The sequence below is a fragment of the Salvelinus fontinalis genome, chromosome 25 (assembly GCF_029448725.1).
Source record: "Salvelinus fontinalis isolate EN_2023a chromosome 25, ASM2944872v1, whole genome shotgun sequence".
Classification (NCBI taxonomy): Eukaryota; Metazoa; Chordata; class Actinopteri; order Salmoniformes; family Salmonidae; genus Salvelinus; species Salvelinus fontinalis.
In genome coordinates, this window is record NC_074689.1 from 33,304,277 (window position 1) to 33,326,993 (window position 22,717).

At 45.5% G+C, this 22,717-nt stretch overlaps 2 protein-coding genes across 8 annotated transcripts in view; both read left to right on the forward strand.

The window, feature by feature from the left end:
* The first annotated feature begins 673 nt into the window (after positions 1–673).
* On the forward strand, positions 674–13,743 carry LOC129823174 (transferrin receptor protein 1-like). 2 transcript variants are annotated; one of them, XM_055881987.1, is made up of 19 exons: positions 674–779; positions 6,144–6,195; positions 6,294–6,498; positions 6,723–6,900; positions 7,040–7,177; positions 7,272–7,359; positions 7,534–7,659; positions 7,771–7,854; positions 7,990–8,129; positions 8,204–8,373; positions 8,566–8,685; positions 9,735–9,820; positions 9,988–10,051; positions 10,129–10,276; positions 10,363–10,453; positions 10,563–10,784; positions 10,864–11,013; positions 11,158–11,381; positions 11,418–13,743. In XM_055881987.1, exons 2-18 carry the CDS (start codon positions 6,151–6,153, stop codon positions 11,368–11,370), a joined length of 2,268 nt encoding a protein of 755 aa, XP_055737962.1. In that variant the 5' UTR covers positions 674–779; positions 6,144–6,150; the 3' UTR covers positions 11,371–11,381; positions 11,418–13,743. The 2 variants fall into 2 exon arrangements, with proteins under 2 accessions (XP_055737962.1, XP_055737961.1); XM_055881986.1 differs by having other exon boundaries at positions 11,158–13,743.
* Positions 13,744–14,122: 379 nt separating this feature from the next.
* LOC129823176 (activated CDC42 kinase 1-like) overlaps positions 14,123–22,717 on the forward strand; it is a 22,815-nt gene continuing 14,220 nt past the window's right edge. For 2 of the 6 annotated variants that reach the window (XM_055881988.1, XM_055881991.1), the window contains exons 1-6: positions 14,123–14,519; positions 15,237–15,956; positions 16,046–16,205; positions 17,361–17,443; positions 22,037–22,118; positions 22,540–22,682. In XM_055881988.1, the coding sequence (XP_055737963.1) occupies positions 15,846–15,956; positions 16,046–16,205; positions 17,361–17,443; positions 22,037–22,118; positions 22,540–22,682 (579 nt within the window). In that variant the 5' untranslated portion in view covers positions 14,123–14,519; positions 15,237–15,845. The remainder of the gene's footprint in view (positions 14,520–15,236; positions 15,957–16,045; positions 16,206–17,360; positions 17,444–22,036; positions 22,119–22,539; positions 22,683–22,717) is intronic. The other 4 variants (XM_055881989.1, XM_055881993.1, XM_055881990.1 and 1 more) reach the window with 2 other exon arrangements.

Genomic DNA, 22,717 nt, shown 5'->3' on the forward strand with positions numbered 1-22,717 from the left:
GTCGTACGTCAACTGCAAGCCCTCTAATGTCACTCTAGTAGCTAAAGATCCTAAAAGCACATTATCGGGGTGGTGTTTGGGGAGGGGAAGGGGAGCCTGGGAGGATGGTACCACAGATAGAACAATGAGACATATGTTACACTGGATGTATAAATCTAAAGCACCCTGTTGGCATTTCCACTCACCACCAGATATGGTTATGAGAGAAAGCTCAGTGCCAAGCAGTGTGAGAAGATGGAGCGAGATTGCTTTTGCCCGACATTCTGCACATTTGATCAATGATGGAACGTTTGAATTTAGTTTTTGCACATGCGTACATAGTAGACATTCCCTAACTGAAATATGCAAATACATGCTCGAACGCGCTAATAGGATCTTGCTAACTCGTGCATGATTTTTATAACTAAAAGACAATTTATAACTGGGCTCATCTGCATTTTTCCATTAGGGAACGCCTACTCTGTGAAATGTGCGCAATAACTCAATTCACCTTTGCACTCCTGAACAACGCGATTTTTTAAAACTTGCAAAATGTAAAGTCTACAAACTTTAGTTGACTCTGTACATAACATATTTTAGTTTTGGGAACAGAAAACTATTGACATCAAATGTTAGATCGATGAGAGAATTTGCAGAATGTCAGCCAAAATCCATTTCGTTCCATCATTTTTTGGCGGCAGCGGTACTGTACGACATACCGGAAGTACCAACAAGCACTCATCCAGTGAAGGTTGCCAGTTCGAGTGAAGGAAGCAGAGTACGTGGATCGGCGGAGAGAGGTGAGAATATGACTGTGTAGCAAGCTAGCTAACTAAATATAGTTTTATTCAACAGTCACTTTTATTGCTTTGTTTTTATCTACTGATAAGCTGTAGATAACTGAGCTGACTTAGCTATAAATTAGCTTCGACGCAACCAAGAGGGTTTTTACATTGTGCTGGACTGTAAAAACTATTGGTTGCATCGAGGTTAGCTACTGTGTCTGTCTGTCTGCAACGTTAGCTAGTTAAAGTTAACTATAGCTAGCTAGCATTTTATCGATAAATCAATTTCAAGTTGTCATAATGACAGACATGAAAAGAATAATGTAGCTAGTTGTCTATGTTATGGTTATTATTAGTCAGGGTAAGTTAGCCATAAAAGCAACATGGTCGCTTTAGCCAGGCCTGCCAGTCAATACGATGTCCTTGCCATAGACGTCTTAAACCGTCTCCGCCTCTAATCAAACTAGCTACGTCTTTTAGCTTGCTCCTAATACAGTATTTCAATATGCACTGTTAAATTGTAGTTTGGTCGTAAATTGGTGTAGAAGTCTTTCTATGGACATCTGGCAGATTACTTTCATAGCAATGGCTTCCTCTATGTGCACAGTCATTGACGACCAGGAAGTGCCAGCTTTGACCTTGATGGTATAGTTAGGGCTGTCTAAGCCATACTATAAATTATCTCTGCTGACGTGTGTGTAGTGTTAGCAACCATAGGAAATATCATACATAATGTAGCCATGAGAGAGACATCTCATTATAATTATTATTAGCTAACATAAACTGATTTAGCTGGACATGATGAAGAAGATGGGGATTACTTTGTCATGATTCAAAAAAGTGTGTCTGTATATTTGGTATAAGGGTCCTGGTTCTCTAAAGCCTCTAATCCCAGAGCCGACTAGGTGAAAAATGTGTAGATGTGCCTTTGAGCGAGGCACTTTAAAAAATTGTTTGTTTAACTTGTAAGTCGCTTTGCATAAGAATGACTAAAATATAAAAATGTCTTAAGTGTGCTATACTTGTGACACCCATGGTGGGTGTGTGTGTTTGGATGTAAAACTGTTTGTGATGGGTGTGTGTATTTGGGCGTCGAACTGTTTCTGATGGGTGTCTGTTCTCTTGCCAACCACAATGAAACGGCGGGAGAAATGCATGTATCTAGAACTGATCTAGAACTCCTCACAATCAAATGTAGACCGCATTATCTACCAAGGGAATTCACTTCGGTCATAATCACAGCCGTATATATTCCCCCCCAAGCAGACACATCGATGGCCCTGAACGAACTCTATCTGACTCTCTGTAAACTGGAAACCACACACCCTGAGGCTGCATTCATCGTAGCTGGGGATTTTAACAAGGCTAATCTAAAAACAAAACTCCCTAAATTCTATCAGCACATCGATTGTCCGACCAGGGCTGGCAAAACTCTGGACCATTGTTATACTAACTTCCGCGACGCATATAAGGCCCTCCCCCGCCCTCCTTTCGGAAAAGCTGACCACGACTCCATTTTGTTGATTCCAGCCTACAAACAGAAATTAAAACTACAAGCTCCCGCGCTCAGGTCTGTTCAACGCTGGTCCGACCAATCTGAATCCACGCTTCAAGACTGCTTTGATCACGCGGATTGGAATATGTTCCGCACGGCGTCCAACAACAACAATGATGAATATGCAGATTCGGTGAGCGAGTTCATTAGGAAGTGCATTGACGATGTCGTACCCAGAGCAACGATTAAAACATTCCCAAACCAGAAACCGTGGATTAACGGCAGCATTCGCGTGAAACTGAAAGCGCGAACCACTGCTTTTAACCAGGGCAAGGTGACCGGAAACATGACCGAATACACACAGTGTAGCTATTCTCTCCGCAAGGCTATTAAACAGGCTAAGTCCCAGTACAGAGACAAAATTGAATCGCAATTCAACAGCTCAGACACAAGGGGTATGTGGCAGGGTCTACAGTCTATCACGGATTACAAAAAGAAAAGCAGCCCCGTCGCGGATCAGGATGTCTTGCTCCCAGACAGGCTAAATACCTTTTTTGCCCGCTTTGAGGATAATACAGTGCCACTGTCACGGCCCACTACCAAAACCTGCGGGCTCTCCTTCACTGCAGCCGAGGTGAGTAAAACATTTAAACGTGTTAACCCTCGCAAGGCTGCAGGCCCAGACGGCATTCCCAGCCGCGTCCTCAGAGCATGCGCAGACCAGCTGGCTGGTGTGTTTACGGACATATTCAATCAATCCTTAGCCCAGTCTGCTGTTCCCACATGCTTCAAGAGGGCCACCATTGTTCCTGTTCCCAAGAAAGCTAAGGTAACTGAGCTAAACGACTACCGCCCCGTAGCACTCACTTCCGTCATCATGAAGTGCTTTGAGAGACTAGTCAAGGACCATATCACCTCCACCCTACCGGACACCCTAGACCCACTCCAATTTGCTTACCGACCCAATAGGTCCACAGACGACGCAATCGCAACCACACTGCACACTGCCCTAACCCATCTGGACAAGAGGAATACCTATGTGAGAATGCTGTTCATCGACTACAGCTCAGCATTTAACACCATAGTACCCTCCAAACTCGTCATCAGGCTCGAGACCCTGGGCCTCGACCCCGCCCTGTGCAACTGGGTCCTGGACTTCCTGACGGGCCGCCCCCAGGTGGTGAGGGTAGGTAACAACATCTCCACCCCGCTGATCCTCAACACTGGGGCCCCACAAGGGTGCGTTCTGAGCCCTCTCCTGTACTCCCTGTTCACCCACGACTGCGTGGCCATGCACGCCTCCAACTCAATCATCAAGTTTGCGGACGACACTACAGTGGTAGGCTTGATTACCAACAACGACGAGACGGCCTACAGGGAGGAGGTGAGGGCCCTCGGAGTGTGGTGTCAGGAAAATAACCTCACACTCAACGTCAACAAAACAAAGGAGATGATTGTGGACTTCAGGAAACAGCAGAGGGAGCTCCCCCCTATCCACATCGACGGGTCAGTAGTGGAGAAGGTGGAAAGTTTTAAGTTCCTCGGTGTACACATCACGGACAAACTGAATTGGTCCACCCACACAGACAGCGTTGTGAAGAAGGCGCAGCAGCTTCTCTTCAACCTCAGGAGGCTGAAGAAATTCGGCTTGTCACCAAAAGCACTCACAAACTTCTACAGATGCACAATCGAGAGCATCCTGTCGGGCTGTATCACCGCCTGGTACGGCAACTGCTCCGCACACAACCGTAAGGCTCTCCAGAGGGTAGTGAGGTCGGCAGAACGCATCACCCGGGGCAAACTACCTGCCCTCCAGGACACCTACACCACCCGATGTCACAGGAAGGCCATAAAGATCATCAAGGACAACAACCACCCAAGCCACTACCTGTTCACCCCGCTATCATCCAGAAGGCGAGGTCAGTACAGGTGCATCCAAGCAGGGACCGAGAGACTGAAAAACAGCTTCTATCTCAAGGCCATCAGACTGTTAAACAGCCACCACTAACATTTAGCGGCCGCTGCCAACAAACTGACTCAGCTCCAGCCACCTTAAAAAATGGGAATTGATGGAAATTATGTAAAAATGTACCACCAGCCACTTTAAACAATGCCACCTAATATAATGTTTACTTACCCTACATTACACATCTCTTATGTATATGTATATACTGTACTCTATATCATCTACTGCATCTTGCCATCTTTATGTAATACATGTACCACTAGCCACTTTAAACTATGCCACTTTATGTTTACATACCCTACAGTACTCATCTCATAGGTATATACCGTACTCTATACCATCTACTGCACCTTGCCTATGCCGTCTGTACCATCACTCATTCATATATCTTTATGTACATATTAGTAGTTGCGGAATTGTTAGGTTAGATTACTTGTTGTTATTACTGCATTGTCGGAACCAGAAGCACAAGCATTTCGCTACACTCGCATTAACATCTGCTAACCATGTGTATGTGACTAATAAATTTGATTTGATTTTGATTTGATTTGATGTATAGTTTCCTGGTTCTGACTTGGCTACGCCCCCCCACAGAGGCAGATTAAAGATACATCATTTTCAGTTGATGCCGTCAGTTTCTTAGCCTTGCCCCAGATCAGTTTCTCAGGTTTTGTTATTTGTGTGTGTGTTTTGTCTCCAGTGTGAGAGAAGGCCAAGGTCTAGTTTTGAGTCTTAGCAAGGTTAGGGAGAGAGGGGAAGGGATTGAGAGGTCTGCCTGTGTGTCTCTGTGATCATTTCTTGTGTTGCGTCACCTCATGTTGGTTGGTAGCAGAAGTATTTCTGTGTCAGTTGTGGCTTTGATTGTAACTTCCTGCCTGAAGCAACCTGCGCTTGACACAACTAAACTCTGTATTTACACAACAAATATTCCTGGACCTGATGCGTATCACTGGTTCGGTGAATGACTGATCTGTTTTGTGTCTACAGTACAGCCCTATTCTCCATGAAGGGTTTATTCATTCCCTCCACCTTAAAGTGTTATTAAACATGCTGGAAATTTTATATTGCCTATTGCTTACACCAATCCAATGATTTAAACCACGAGGGGGAGTGAAGAGGTGCAGACTAGAAGTCTTCATGGATCCACCTGTACTCGAATACCCAGACCCAATCCGGGACTCAGGCGGGTCTGGATCCAGAATTCTAAAGAATGTTGTGGTTCTGGGTTGGATCTGATATGATTGTCACAGATCTCGGGTATATGTCATTTTAGCTGACTTGTCTGGAAGGGCCTTTACAGATCCGAACAGGAATGCTGCAGTAGAGAGAGAGAGATGAATTTAATAATTTATGCAATTGCTCTTGCTTTACACGAGAGTGGAGCATGGTAGCTTGTTGTTGGCCAATCATTAGTTATCACATTGGCAATAGGCTGCATAGAGCCTCGCGTGGCAAAAGTAAGGAGATATTTAATCAATGAAAGAAGGACTTAAAATGACAGAATTAAAAGGAGAAGGATAGGCTACATTGACCAAGAGCCAACAGGCAGGCTACTTAATATTCAGAATGGAGTTATTTGTAACTGTAGGATCAGAAAGCGCAGGCACTGCAGCCTCAGTTAGCCTAGCTAGCTAACGTTAGCTACCTTAACTAACTTCTCCCGGTTTGATGCAGTCAAGACGGGTACTACGTAATCATATTTGATGATAAATAACCTAGCTATGGCAGCTATTAGTCTACTATGGCAGTTATTAGTTTACTATAGCACGAGTTGGCTTTATATAACTTCAGGGAGAAGGGAGAGGAACGGAATGAGGATATAAGTCCAAAAATGACTTTAGACTAACCTTCCCTGTTTCTTTCAACGCCCTTCTCACTCGGTCTTCTACCTCCCTCTCACTGCTTCTCTCTCCTCCAGATTTACCATGGCAGCAACTATTAATCAAGTGAGGTCGTCGCTTTCCAAAATGGTGAGCATCTCTCATACACGCACACAATATTGGCCTCAGACCCCAACAAACACATAATTTCTCTATTTTCTATCCCTCACTTTCTTTTGTGTGTGTAGTTTAAGAGTGAGCGGTACAGCCCCTTCACTCTGCAGTCAGACGGAGAGAGCCATGTGGAGGTGAAGCTGTCTGATGACATAGATGACCACGCCCCCTCTGAGCAGGCAGGCCAACCAGGGGGCTCGCCCTCCTACAGACCCCGCCCCAAGCGGAACTACCACAACGTGTGTTACCTGGCCCTTGGAATCTTTATCTTCATCATTGGTGCATAGTCTTCTTCACTCTCTCTTATGTCTTTGTCACACTCGTCCTTGCTCCCTGCGCAAATTCGTCTTGCATTGCCCGGTGCCCCGGGTGGGTGGAGTTTGCGTTTTTTAGACCATTCCATTGGTACTAAAGTAAAATCTACACCCACCCACCAGGGAACTGGGTGATGCAAAACAAACCTTCTCTCTCTTTAACCAATCCCTGCCTCGTCTCTGTTTCAGGTTATCTGATTGGCTATGTGAGCCACCGTTCTACTCTCCAGGAGCCAATCCCTTGTGATTCTGAACAGGAAGTTCGCGTGGCTAAGGAGGCTGTAGTAGAATACGCTCTATCCTGGACCGACATCACCAGCCTGCTGGCGCGGAGACTGACTCCTGACGCCTTCAACAGCAGACTGAGGTACACACACACCTGAAAAGACTAATTAAGTGAACTGTCCTGCCTCTCTCTCTCTTACTGTCTGTCTTTCTTTCTGTCGGTTTCTCTCTCTGTCTGTCTCTCTCTGACTTTCTCTGTCTCTCTTTCTGTCTCTGTGCAGTGATGTTGAACAGACAGATCACACAGCGGGGAGCACTGGCGACAACATTCTGGGAAATCATGTGTTGGAAAGCTTTAAGAGTCTGGAGATGGAGCCCTGGACTGACATACACTATGTCCAACTACAGACGCCCAACAGGTACTCGTACACACACATACTCGGTCTCGTACACACACGCGCAAAATTCCACTCTGCGTCTAACGGTCTCCCCTCCAATCCCCTTTCCCCACAGTGAGAAGCCAAACCGTGTACTGATTGGCCAAGATGAGGTGTGCCAGCCTAAGGGCTATCTGGCCTATAGCGCCACAGGAAAAGCTAAGGTCAGCCAATCAATGTTCACATTGACTGATGATCTTTTGATATTTTGGCCCAATATAATCTAAGGTTAAATGCTTGGAAAGGAACATGTTGTAACATATTTTCTGCCACTTAATGTTTGCAATCACAGTTGTTGCCTGAATCTCACAAGGGGGATCTGTTTTGTGTGTCTGCAGGGCAAGGCGGTGTATGGTAACTATGGGAGACAGGAGGACTTGGCACTGCTACAGACTCTGAAGGTTGGGCTGAATGGCACCGTGATTCTACTGAGAGCTTCAGGACAGATCAGCCTGGCACAGCAGGTGTGTGTGTGTGTGTGTGTGTGTGTGTGTGTGTGTGTGTGTGTGTGTACGCGCGCGCGATACAATATGTAACAATGGATTTTGGTGTTCTTACCTGTGTTTGTGTTTCAGGTGGCTAATGTAGCTGCATTGGGAGTATCTGCTGTGTTGATTTACTCCGAACACAAGAATCAAACTACTGAACTATATGGACATGTGAGCACACACACACACCACTCCAGAGTGAATCTTATTTAGTGATGATTACTGAGCGTGATCCAGAGGTGCTGCTTCAACTGCAGCCCTTTAGTTCTGATGTCGTAGCTCTGATTGTGTGACGTTCTCCTGTAGGTCCATCTAGGTTCTGGAGACCCCTATACTCCAGGGTTCCCCTCGTTCAACCACACCCAGTTCCCTCCCACCCAGTCCTCTGGTCTGCCCAATATACTGGCCCAAAGCATTACTGCTCAGACTGCTGTCAAGATACTAAAGTAAGACCTCTCACACACACACACACACACATACACCTACCTACCTACCTAACTGTGTGTCTGTCTCTCCCCAGACGTATAGGTGGGCCTGATTCTCCTCCCAGTTTTAAAGGAAACCTGGACAATGTGAAGTACACCCTGGGAGGGGTCAGTAGTGAGGATGTCACAGTGGAGGTGAACAACGTGCTGCAGGACACTGAGATACACAACGTCTTTGGAGTCATCAAGGGCTTCACAGAGCCAGGTATGTGTGTGACCCCAGCAGGAATCGAGCCTAGGACCATGGCGTGGTTAACACAATGCACTTTCCAACCGAGGCACGCAGTCTTTTTGAGTGGGCTATCTATGAACACTACAGTTTTAGGAGCAATGTTTCATCTCTATGCACAGTGTTTGTACTAGTGACAGGGTTTTGTGTTAATTTTCTCGTGTGTAGATCGGTACGTGGTACTGGGGGCTCAGAGGGATGCGTGGGGTCCAGGCTACGCTAAAGCCACTGTCGGGACCACACTGCTGCTGGAGCTGGCTAGAGCTGTGTCTGAGATGGTGCACACAGGTAACACACATTAATACGTTAACACACACACACCAATGCATTAACACACACACACCAATGCATTAACACACACACACCAATGCATTAACACACACACGCTCCATTGCATTAACACACACGCACCAGTGCATTAACACACACACGCACCAGTGCATTAACACACACACACGCACCAATGCATTAACACACACACGCACCAATGCATTAACACACACACGCACCAGTGCATTAACACACACACGCACCAGTGCATTAACACACACACGCACCAGTGCATTAACACACACACGCACCAGTGCATTAACACACACACGCACCAATGCATTGACACACACACACACGCACCAGTGCATTGACACACACACACGCACCAATGCATTGACACACGCACGCACCAATGCATTGAAACACGCACGCACCAATGCATTGAAACACGCACGCACCAATGCATTGACACACACACACCAATGCATTGACACACACACACACCAATGCATTGACACGCACACACATACCAATGCATTGACACACACACGCACCAATGCATTGTCACACACACACGCACCAATGCATTGAAACACGCACGCACCAATGCATTGTCACACACACACGCACCAATGCATTGACACACACACACACACACGCACCAATGCATTGAAACACGCACGCACCAATGCATTGTCACACACACACGCACCAATGCATTGACACACACACACACACACGCACCAATGCATTGACACACACACACGCACCAGTGCATTGAAACACGCACGCACCAATGCATTGACACACACACACACACCAGTGCATTAACACACACACACACCAGTGCATTAACACACACACGCACCAGTGCATTAACACACACACGCACCAGTGCATTAACACACACACGCACCAGTGCATTGAAACACGCACGCACCAATGCATTGTCACACACACACGCACCAATGCATTGACACACACACACACACACGCACCAGTGCATTGAAACACGCACGCACCAATGCATTAACACGCACGCATTCTGACATCTGTGTGTGTAGATGGTTTCCGTCCCAGGAGGAGTCTGGTGTTTGCCAGTTGGAGTGCAGGAGAGTACGGCAGTGTTGGAGCTACAGAGTGGCTGGAGGTGAGCACTGCACACACGCTCTATGGGTGGAAAGTTCCTCTTCGGGATAAGGCAGTGTTTCAGCTAACGGCATTTGATGAGAAAAATATGTCGCTGGGCGGCACTGATTGGACCAGCCTCTAAAGTAGCAGTGTGTGATATTTAATGCCATGTGTGTTCCTCTTCAGGGTTACCTCTCCTCTCTGGACAGAAGAGCTGTCACCTACATCAGCCTGGACGGAGTAGTAACAGGTGAGTGTGTACACACACACCACCAAAATACTTCATAAAGTATATTTTTAATATGCATGTGTGGATGTGGTCCTCAGGAAATTATGCTGTCAAAGCGTCTGCCAGTCCCCTGCTACACAGCCTTCTGGAAAGCACCATGAAGGAGGTGAAGAATCCCATTGGTTTTGGAGAGTCTGGGAAGTCTCTGTATGATCAGGTGTCTGGAGTCAACTTTGAGAAGGCAGTGTGAGTACACCTCACCTATCACTCCAATGATATATCACACCAAACATGTGTACAGTAGGTCTAATGTGTGGTGTGTGTGATATCAGGTTTACGCCCATGCAGATGGAAGACTCTGCATATCCGTTCCTGGCCTTCTCTGGAATCCCCTCTCTCTCCTTCCGCTTCGTCTCTCAGGAGGTGAGACACACACTGTCAGGTTTGGATGTGTTTACAGATGGTTCGATAACCACAGGGGTGGGTAACCTAGATAGATCTAACATTGTCTCCATGTGTGTCTGTGTTGTAGGTCTACCCTCACTACGGCACCTCTTTTGACAACAAGGAATACCTTGGTTTCGCCACCTCCCATCGCCTTGGTTTCATAGCCACTGGGGCGGGATTGGTCGCAGGTCAGCTGGCGTTACGACTGGTCCACGATCACGTGCTGCGTCTGGACGTGCAACGCTACAGGAAGGTTCTCGGCCAATCGGTGGTCAACATAAACCGGCGCCTCAAACAAGTCACCCGGGTTTGTTTTTGTGGTTGATTTTGTTGACATTGTAGTTGTTGTTTTTGAGCACAGCCCTAATTATGTTGTTGTGTTACAGGATGGTTCTGCCGAGGGTCTGTCAGCTCGTTGGCTCATCATGGCCTTGGGGTCCTATAGTAGAGCTGCTACTGACCTCAACACCGAACTACTCAACACCGACCTCACTGACATACAGGCCTGCCACAACATCAACGACCGCATCATGAGGGTGAGACACACATATACACACAAACCCGTGTCATCTAAACCGATCAAGGCCATACGGCTCCCGTTTTATAGTGAACAGAAGTTGATTAGTAGTGGTTCTGGCTTGATTCATAATCTAACATTGGATTCTCCTCTCTCTGCCCAGGTGGAACACAACCTCCTCTCACCATTTGTCTCCCCCAAGGAGGTTCCGTTCCGCCACCTGCTGTTTGGCCAGGGTTCCCACACCATGGCAGCCATGTTGGAGGGGGAGGACAGGGAGGCACTGCGGACCCAGCTGGCCCTGGCCACCTGGACACTACAGGGTTGTGCCAATGCTCTCTCTGGAAACGTCTGGGACAGCGACAACCAGATCTAACACGGTCTAACTGTGTGTGTGTGTGTGTGTGTGTGTGTGTGTGTGTGTGTGTGTGTGTGTGTGTGTCAGGGGGTTCAGCCTCATCCTTGTTCACTTTAAAACCCAGGATTAGATAACGAGGGATTTGTCGGGGGGGATTATGTCATAACGGACACCAGGAAGTACTGTTTTCAAGTTGGTCCTTCCAGTGTCAGTCACTGGGTTGTCACTATTTCTCACAGCCACAAAGTCAATTGTCTTGTGAAAATTCATGAAAATAAACATTTGCTTTTTAGTCTTCATTTTAAGGTTAGGATTAGGCATAATGTTAGCAGTGTGGTTAGGTTTAAAATCAGATGTTAAGAAGAGAAATTGTAGAAATAGTGGGGTTTAGCCGTAGTTACGGCTTTGTGACTGTTGTAACGAGTGATGACCCAGTCACTGGACTTCCTGAAGAATGTTGAGATTGGTGACATCACTGGCTGATCCCTCGTCATCTCACCCCCCCCCCACCCCAACCTAAAGCCTTGCTCACTACTACAGAGACGACCTCTAACCCCTTGGAGCCTATTTATATTTTATTTATCAGTGGCAGAGATCACTATAAATGTTATCAGTTTGATAAAGATATTGTTTATATTTATGAAGTTATCGGAAGCAGTGCCTTCCAGATTTATGGCAGTTTCATGTCGTTCATTTGGGTTAAGAGTTTATTTATTTATCAGTGCCAGTGCTCACTATAAATGTTTAAATGTCGTTTCGTTTTTTATAAAAGTTATCGGGAGCTGTGCCTTCCAGACTTATGACGGGTAGGCGTTCGTTTGGCTTTTGATAAAGTTATCGTTTAATTTGATAAAGTTATCGGGAGCTGTGCCTTCCAGACTTATGACGGGTAGGCGTTCGTTTGGCTTTTGATAAAGTTATCGCTTAATTTGATAAAGTTATCGGAAGCAGTGCCTTCCATACTTATGACGGTTATACTGTCTCCTACTACGGCAGCATCTGCTGAAGCAACAGAGTCACGTAAACAGACAGTCTGACCACCCAAGGTCCCATGACAGTTTAAATATTCAGTTTGCCTTGCTGTTTAATATTGAGACCGACACGGAACCGCTTTAATATGGATGAAACATTCTGAAAAACTGTCCAGCTACAGATGCTCAGACTTTCTCTGTATACACAACTCTGTTAACAGAAATACACCACCTGCTGCTACCACGCTACTATGGAAACAGTAACCCGACAGCAGCGGTTGTCATGACTCACATTTTGATTGGCTGAAATGCATGCACTTAAATTCAGAGTGTTGAATTTGGCATGTTTTAAACATGTCAGAGCTAGCTACCTGGGCCACATCTGAGATTTCACCCTGTTTTATATATAGTCTTAAAAGACTGGTTCAAAGTAGTGAACTGAATAGGGTGTCATTTCAGATGCAACATCAAGGAAAACAGGCTCAAATCTCACCTCTTTTAGCTGAATTTATTAAAGGAGCTTTATATAGTTTATATAGAGTTTTATATCCTGAAATAATATCATTCAGGCAGCAAAAGAGCCATTTCTGTTTACCAGTCTTATTTTGGAGCAGTTTATATTTCTGATCTGAACCATTATCGGGAGCAGTGTCTTCCATAATGACAAGCGTTGATGGTAGTTTTTACCTACCAGTGTATGTTTGTATGTATCGGGGGCAGTGACTCCCATATTTCACTGAAGGGTGGAGTAACTTATCGGGAACAGTGTTTCCCAGAGTTTTAGAACTATATTTTTCTTTGTGTTCACAGTCTAATATGTCTTTCTGTGTGTGACCTGCTACTGCTCTTGTTCCCCTCTGAACTACTTGTAATGGATAAGTCCTACCTACCAGTTCTCGGTTGCTGAGGGTGGGCTGGCTCATAATAATGGCTGGAACGGAGCGAATGGAATGGCATAGAAACCATGTTTGATACCATTCTGCTTCAGCCATTACCACGAGCCCGTCCTCCCCAATTAAAGTCCCACCAACCTCCTGTGCGTCCTACGGCATGTTACTGTATTTTCACTTAGAAATGCAATCCCTACAACAGGTATTCCCATTCAGGCCAATAGGATTCTATTCCTGTGTATTTTCCCATGCAGTGAATTATCAGACACTGAAACTCCTGTTGTAGCTGTCTGCTAAATAATATTGTTCTTTTGATTATTGATCACACTGTCAATCAGGTAACTAGTAACATTTCTGTTAGACTTGTCAGTGCTAGTCTGAACTCATACACGTTCATCTAACTGTTCTACCACTCACTTGGTGTGTGTTACAATGCTGTAGAGGACAGAGTATGGGTGCTTTTTAGAGGTTTTTGTACTGTTAAGTTCTATTTTTCTGTTGCGCTTCAATAAACCTTTTGGCTTAGCATACTGGAATGTGTGTGTGTGTGGTTATTGATCATTAATTGTGGTGGTTAGCAAACTATCAAATCACGAATAGCCTAGCTGCTTTTAGCAACGCTAGTATTTACACACTAGTGTTGCTGGGAATTGGCACCAAAAATGTGTCGCCCGCCTGTAGTTAAATAAAATTATATTTCAACTCAGTCTGTCGATTGTGTGTAGGCTTGGTCCTTATGCAGTATACATCTAATGGAACATAAAACAGAATTTCTAAACCTGGGTCTGTTGTAGACCCATGCAGTTATTTTCTGTTTACCCCATGTCAAAAAAAAGCCCCACAAATTCTTGCTTTTTTTGTGCAGATTTGGCGCATGTGCAGGATTTTTCTTTTGACGAGGTAAACGGAGAGGAAGTGGGCCAACAACAGACCCACATTTGGAAAGGCAGTTGAATTTACATTCTGTTAGATGTTTTTTATCAATTTACCCCCTGCAAAAGGACCAACCTTACAATCAGCAGAGTGAAATGTTATTTAATTTCTGGCTTCCGTTTATGTTCAAACTAATTTCTAGCAACACTAGTATGTAAATCATAGCAACGCGTAAACACTAGCGTTGCTAAAAGCAGCTAATCTACCCAATCGATCATTTGTGCAGCGCGTTGGCCGCTGCAATGTTTGCGGCCTGGAACGTACCGTAGTTGACGCGGTGACGCAACGCCATTAATCCCAGAAACACGCTACCAGGAATTAACAGAGAGAAGAGAAAACCGACAGGAATCAATCGGGTGCTTCTGTTACCAAGGTGAAAACAACCGATTAAGGCGAGTTTTGGCAAGGTTGAGAAAATAGGGAGACTCTTTCTCCATCTCTCTGAGCGCCGGCATGAACTATACGGTTATCTTGATTCAGATCTTTGTCACTAATTAGGGTACATTTATTAAGAGGCTAATCAGTGTCTGTATGGTCCACTGATGCGACATATTATGTTTAACATTTCAATCGATTAGTAGATAAGCCGAAGTGTACATGTTAGATTCTATGCGCATCTCTGTTATTTAGTCTAGGGTCATGTATGGGTATTTAACAAGAGAGAAGGTAGAGTACTGTATTTTCCCTATAGCAACAGAAGTCTGCACTGCAGTGCTGTTTGATAATCCAGAGAGAAGAGGAATACAGGCTATATTTAGCTTTCGATATTCAGAGTGCCCTCAATAAGACAGACCGAGAGTAACTATTTCTCCAATCATTTAGTGTGTGTGTGCGTGTGGTGGTTTGTTGTGTGTGTTCACACCTCACAGGTGTTGAGCTGAATGAGTCCAAGAGGGGAGAATAATTGGCATCATCTTCTTCCATTTCTCAGTCTCCCTCTTACCCTCTGATATGCACAGTACCCACTTGTCACTCACTGGTCCTGTCAGTGAGTGACAAGGATGGATCACTCAGGATGGTAATAGCTCACTGAGTTGTCATGGTTACCTGGTCTCTGCATCAACTGCATCTCTCTCCTCTCTCTCTCCAGGGATGTTGTCTTATTCAACAGTAGACAGAGGATGTTAAGAGTCAAAGGGAGAGTAGTAGGGAGGAGTAGAAAGGACAGAGGGTAAGGAGGAGAGAGGGTAGGGAGAAATAGAGAGGAGGAAGGAATAGAGGAGAGAGGGTAGGGAGGAATAGAGAGGAGGAAGGAATAGAGGAGAGGGGGTAAGGAGGAATAGAGAGGAGAGAGGGTAGGGAGGAATAGAGAGGAGGGAGGAGTAAAGAGGAGAGAGGGTAGGGAAGAGGAGAGACGGTAGGGAGGAATGGAGAGGGTAGGGAGGAGACGAGAGGGTAGGGAGGTGTAGAGGTGTGCTGTGCAGGGGTGAGTCAGTATAGAGGGAGAAAGGGGGAGTATATAGATAGATAGATAGCTTAGCTTGGCTGTTAGAAACGGATGGAGAGAGGAGAGAGTGGAGTCTCCTGGTGTGTGTGAGGGGCGATCAACACTGGGCAGACTTGGAGCAGAGTGACGCAGAGAGGAATTTAACACTGCTCTAACACACACACATACACACACACACACGGCTGAAGCCAGGACAAAATCATAGAGGACCGAGGGAGAGATTGTAGGACGAGTGTGGGGTGAGCAGCAGCCATGGCAGAGAACTCTATGTACCAGCGTCTGTCCTACGAGAGAGAAGAGGAGGAGGAAAAGAAGGAAGAGAGGAAGGAGGGATTAATGAAGGAGAGAGGGGAAGAAGAGATGGTAAAGTATTTTATATACTGTGTTAGAGACTGGTTGATTTAGTTGTAAGTTTATTGACTGTGCGTGTGTGTGCGCGTGTGTGTGTGTAGATGACGGAGGAGGGGACAGAGTGGTTGGTAGATCTGTTAACAGACGTTCAGCTGCAGCAGTACTTCCTGCGTATTCGTGATGAGCTGAACGTGACGCGCCTGTCACACTTCGACTACGTCAAGAATGAAGACCTGGAGAAGATCGGCATGGGGAGGCCAGGTGTGTAGAGTATAACATATTTAAAAAATCAAGGAAAGTTCAAAGTATATTCCTCCAGAAACGGTAATAACAGTCACAACGAGGTCATAACACAGTCACAACGAGGTCATAACACAGTCACAACGAGGTCATAACACGGTCACAACGAGGTCATAACACAGTCACAACGATGTCATAACACGGTCACAACGATGTCATAACACGGTCACAACGATGTCATAACACGGTCACAACGATGTCATAACACGGTCACAACGAGGTCATAACACGGTCACAACGATGTCATAACACAGTCACAACGATGTCATAACACGGTCACAACGAGGTCATAACACAGTCACAACGAGGTCATAACACGGTCACAACGATGTCATAACACAGTCACAACGATGTCATAACACGGTCACAACGATGTCATAACACAGTCACAACGAGGTCATAATATGCCTTATTGCATCTCCTCTACACCCTGTTCTGTTCTCTGTCCTTTAACCAGGGGATGGGGTGGCAGTTTGCCAGAGGAGGCTGGCAGTATGTAATGTATTCTCTGTGTGTTGCAGGACAGAGGAGGCTGGCAGTGTGTAATGTATTCTCTGTGTGTTGCAGGACAGAGGAGGCTGGCAGTATGTAATGTATTCTCTGTATGTTGCAGGCCAGAGGAGGCTGACAGTGTGTAATGTATTCTATGTGTGTTGCAGTACAGAGGAGGCTGACGGTGTGTAATGTATTATCTGTGTGTTGCAGGCCAGAGGCTGACATTGTGTAATGTATTCTCTGTGTGTTGCAGGCCAGAGGAGGCTGACGGTGTGTTATGTATTCTCTGTGTGTTGCAGGCCAGAGGAGGCTGACGGTGTGTAATGTATTCTCTGTGTGTTGCAGGACAGAGGAGGCTGATGGTGTGTTATGTATTCTCTGTGTGTTGCAGGCCAGAGGAGGCTGATGGTGTGTTATGTATTCTCTGTGTGTTGCAGGCCAGAGGAGGCTGACGGTGTGTTATGTATTCTCTGTGTGTTGCAGGACAGAGGAGGCTGACGGTGTGTAATGTATTCTCTGTGTGTTGCAGGACAGAGGAGGCTGATGGTGTGTTATGTATTCTCTGTGTGTTGCAGGACAGAGGAGGCTGATGGTGTGTTATGTATTCTCTGTGTGTTGCAGGACAGAGGAGGCTTTGGGAGGCAGTCAAGAGGAGGAGAGCTCTCTATAAACGCAAGTCCTGGATGAGCAAGGTACAGCACACAGTGAGTTTGAATCCCTCTTAGCTGTACTGTGTGTGTGTGTGTGTATGTATGTATGTATGTATGTATGTATGTATGTATGTATGTATGTATGTATGTATGTATGTATGTATGTATGTATGTATGTATGTCACAAAAGTGAGTACACTCCTCACATTTTTGTAAATATTTGAGTATATCTTTTCATGTGACAACACTGAAGAAATGACACCTTGCTACGATGTAAAGTAGTGAGTGTACAGCTTGTATAACAGTGTAAATTTGCTGTCCCCTCAAAATAACTCAACACACAGCCATTAATGTCTAAACTGCTGGCAACAAAAGTGAGTACACCCCTAAGTGAAAATGTCCAAATTGGGCCCAATTAGCCATTTTCCCTCCCCGGTGTCATGTGACTCGTTAGTGTTACAAGGTCTCAGGTGTGAATGGGGAGCAGGTGTGTGAAATTTGGTGTCATCGCTCTCACACTCCCTCATACTGACTGGTCACTGGAAGTTCAACATGGCACCTCATGGCAAAGACCTCTCTGAGGATCTGAAAAAAAGAATTGTTGCTCTACATAAAGGTGGCCTGGGCTATAAGAAGATTGCCAAGACCCTGAAACTGAGCTGCAGCACGGTGGCCAAGACCATACAGTTTAACTGGACAGGTTCCACTCAGAACAGGCCTCGCCATGGTCGACCAAAGAAGTTGAGTGCACGTGCTCAGCGTCATATCCAGAGGTTGTCTTTGGGAAATCCCCCCTCTTCAAAGGGGGGGGACACTCTTGACCCAAACAGCTACAGACCTATATCTATCCTACCCTGCCTTTCTAAGGTCTTCGAAAGCCAAGTCAACAAACAGATTACTGACCATTTCGAATCCCACCATACCTTCTCCGCTATGCAATCTGGTTTCAGAGCTGGTCATGGGTGCACCTCAGCCACGCTCAAGGTCATAAACGATATCTTAACCGCCATCGGTTGGCGATGAGTCAGTCATGGTGTGGGGTGGCATTTCTTTGTGGGGCCGCACAGCCCTCCATTTGTGGTCTGCTGGAGGTCATTTTGCAGGGCTCTGGCAGTGCACCTCCTTGCACAAAGGCGGAGGTAGCGGTCCTGCTGCTGGGTTGTTGCCCTCCTACGGCCTCCTCCATGTCTCCTGATGTACTGGCCTGTCTCCTGGTAGCGCCTCCATGCTCTGGACACTACGCTGACAGACACAGCAAACCTTTTTGCCACAGCTCGCATTGATGTGCCATCCTGGATGAACTGCACTACCTGAGCCACTTGTGTGGGTTGTAGACTCCGTCTCATGCTACCACTAGAGTGAGAGCACCGCCAGCATTCAACAGTGACCAAAACATCAGCCAGGAAGCATAGGAACTGAGAAGTGGTCTGTGGTCACCACCTGCAGAATCACTCCTTTTTTGGGGGTGTCTTGCTAATTGCCTATAATTTCCACCTTTTGTCTATTCTATTTGCACAACAGCATGTGAAATTTATTGTCAATCAGTGTTGCTTCCTAAGTGGACAGTTTGATTTCACAGAAGTGTGATTGACTTGGAGTTACATTGTGTTGTTTAAGTGTTCCCTTTATTTTTTTGAGCAGTGTATTTACTTCGCCACCATGGCCTTTTTTTATATTTTTATTTATTTATATATATATTTTGTTTGCCTTCACCTCCCTTATCTCACTTCACTTGCTCACATTGTATATAGACTTATTTTTCACTGTATTATTGACTGTATGTTTGTTTTACTCCATGTGTAACTATGTGTTGTTGTATGTGTCGAACTGCTTTCCTTTATCTTGGCCAGGTCACAATTGTAAATGAGAACGTGTTCTCAATTTGCCGACCTGGTTAAATAAAGGTGAAATAAATAAAATACAAATAAAATAAAATAGACGTATGAGTGCTGCCAGCATTGTTGCAGAGGTTGAAGGGGTGGGGGGTCAGCCTGTCAGTGCTCAGACCATACGCCGTACACTGCATCAAATTGGTCTGCATGGCTGTCGTCCCAGAAGGAAGCCTCTTCTAAAGATGATGCACAAGAAAGCCAGCAAACAGTTTGCTGAAGACAAGCAGACTAAGGACATGGATTACTGGAACCATGTCCTGTGGTCTGATGAGACCAAGATAAACTTATTTGGTTCAGATGCGGTCAAGCGTGTGTGGCGGCAACCAGGTGAGGAGTACAAAGACAAGTGTGTCTTGCCTACAGTCAAGCATAGTGGTGGGAGTGTCATGGTCTGGGACTGCATGAGTGCTGCCGGCACTGGGGAGCTACAGTTTATTGAGGGAACCATGAATGCCAACATGTACTGTGACATACTGAAGCAGAGCATGATCCCCTCCCTTCGGAGACTGGGCCGCAGGGCAGTATTCCAACATGATAACGACCCCAAACACACCTCCAAGACGACCACTGCTTGCTAAAGAAGCTGAGGGTAAAGGTGATGGACTGGCCAAGCATGTCTCCAGACCTAAACCCTATTGAGCATCTGTGGGGCATCCTCAAATGGAAGGTGGAGGAGTGCAAGGTCTCTAACATCCACCAGCTCCGTGATGTCGTCATGGAGGAGTGGAAGAGGACTCCAGTGGCAACCTGTGAAGCTCTGGTGAACTCCATGCCCAAGAGGGTTAAGGCAGTGCTGGAAAATTATGGTGGCCACACAAAATATTGACACTTTGGGCCCAATTTGGACATTTTCACTTAGGGGTGTACTCACTTTTGTTGCCAGCGGTTTAGACATTAATGGCTGTGTGTTGAGTTATTTTGAGGGGACAGCAAATTTACACTGTTATACAAGCTGTACACTCACTACTTTACATTGTAGCAAAGTGTCATTTCTTCAGTGTTGTCACATGAAAAGATATACTCAAATATTTACAGAAATGTGAGGGGTGTACTCACTTTTGTGATATACTGTATGTATGTATGTATGTATGTATGTATGTATGTATGTATGTATGTATGTATGTATGTATGTATGTATGTATGTATGTATGTATGTATGTACAGTTGAAGTCGGAAGTTTACATACACTTAGGTTGGAGTCATTAAAACTTGTTTTTTTAACCACTCCACAAATTCCTTGTTAACAAACTATAGTTTTGGCAAGTCGGTTAGGACATCTACTTTGTGCATGACACAACAAATTTTTCCAACAATTGTTTACAGACAGATTATTTCACTTATAATTCACTGTATCACAATTCCAGTGGGTCAGATGTTTACATACACTAAGTTGACTGTGCCTTTAAACAGCTTGGAAAATTCCAGAAAATTATGTCATTGCTTTAGAAGCTTCTGTTAGGCTAATTGACATCATTTGAGTCAATTGGAGTTGTACCTGTGGATGTATTTTGAGGCCTACCTTCAAAATAAATCAGCCAAGACCTCAGAAGAAAATGGAATAGCTCCACAAGTCTAGTTCATCCTTGGGAGCAATTTCCAAACGCCGGAAGGTACCACATTCATCTGTTCAAACAATAGTATGCAAGTATAAACACCATGGGACCACGCAGTCGTCATACCGCTCAGGAAGGAGACGCGTTCTGTCTCCAAGAGATGAACGTACTTTGGTGCGAAAAGTGCAAATCAATCACAGAACAACAGCAAAGGACCTTGTGAAGATGCTGGAGGAAACATGTACAAAAGTATCTATATCCACAGTAAAAACGAGTCGTATATCGACATAACCTGAAACGCTCAGCAAGGAAGAAGGCACTGCTCCAAAACCGCCATAAAAAAAGCCAGACTACGGTTTGCAACTGCACATGGGGACAAAGATCGTATTTTTTGGAGAAATGTCCTCTGGTCTGATGAAACAAAAATAGAACTGTTTGGCCATAATGACCATCGTTATGTTTGGAGGAAAAAGGGGGAGGCTTGCAAGTCGAAGAACACCATCCCAACCGTGAAGCATGGGGGTGGCAGCTTCATGTTGTGGGGGTGCTTTGCTGCAGGAGGGACTGGTGCACTTCACAAAATAGATGGCATATTGAGATAGGAAAATTATGTGGATATGGATCTTCCAAATGGACAGTGATCCCAAGCATACTTCCAAAGTTATGGCTTAAGGACAACAAAGTCAAGGTATTGGAGTGGCCATCACAAAGCCCTGACCTCAATCCTATAGAAAATTTGTGGGCAGAACTGAAAAAGCGTGTGCAAGCAAGGAGACCTACAAACCTGACTCAGTTACACCAGCTCTGTCAGGAGGAATGGGCCAGAATTCACCCAACTTATTGTGGGAAGCTTGTGGAAGGCTACCCGAAACGTTTGACCCAAGTTAAACAATTTAAAGGCAATGCTACCAAATACTAATTGAGTGTATGTAAACTTCTGACCCACTGGGAATGTGATGAAAAAAATAACAGTTGAAATAAATCATTCTCTCTACTAATATTCTGACATTTCATATTCTTAAAATAAAGTGGTGATCCTAACTGACCTAAAACAGGGATTTTTACTTGGATTAAATGTCAGGAATTGTGAGAAACTGAGTTTAAATGTATTTGGCTAAGGTATATGAAACTTCAGACTTCAACTGTATGTATGTGTATATATATATAGTCACTCTGAGCAGTAGTCTCTGTGTTTGGGCCAGCAGGTGTTTCCAGGGAAACGAACTGACTCTGACTTGGACCCCCAGCAGCTCCGGGGGGCGTTGCCCAACTTAACAACTCCAGGTGTGTGTGTGTTTGATGTATTACTTACTCAAGGTTACTTTTATAATTGATAAGATTCTGACCTACTCATGCTTATTTGTGAACTACAGTATAAACAATATTGTTGTACGGAGTTATAATTGGAGTATGCTAATGTAACGGATGTGAAATGGCTAGCTAGTTAGCGGGTGCGCGCTAGTAGCATTTCAACCAGTTACGTCACTTGCTCTGAGACATTAAGTAGGGTTGCCCCTTGCTCAGCAAGGGCCACGGCTTTTGTGGAGCGATGGGTAACGCTGCTTCGTGGGTGACTGTTGTTGATGTGTGCAGAGGGTCCCTGGTTCGCGCCCGTGGCGGGGCGAGGGGACGACGTAAAGTTATACTGTTACACTAACTCGCATAATTATATTATATTAACTCTTATTGTGCCTGGTGTTTGAAGGGTTAACCCCGTCCAGCGATGGGATGGGGGCAGCCCTGACCTGTCTGATCCGAGAGGCGGAGCTACAGCTGTGTGAACGACTGGGAGACGGAACCTTCGGAGTCGTCAGGAGAGGAGAGTGGACTGGAACCACTGGACAAATGGTGTGTGTGTGTGTGTGTGCGTGCGTGCGTGCGTG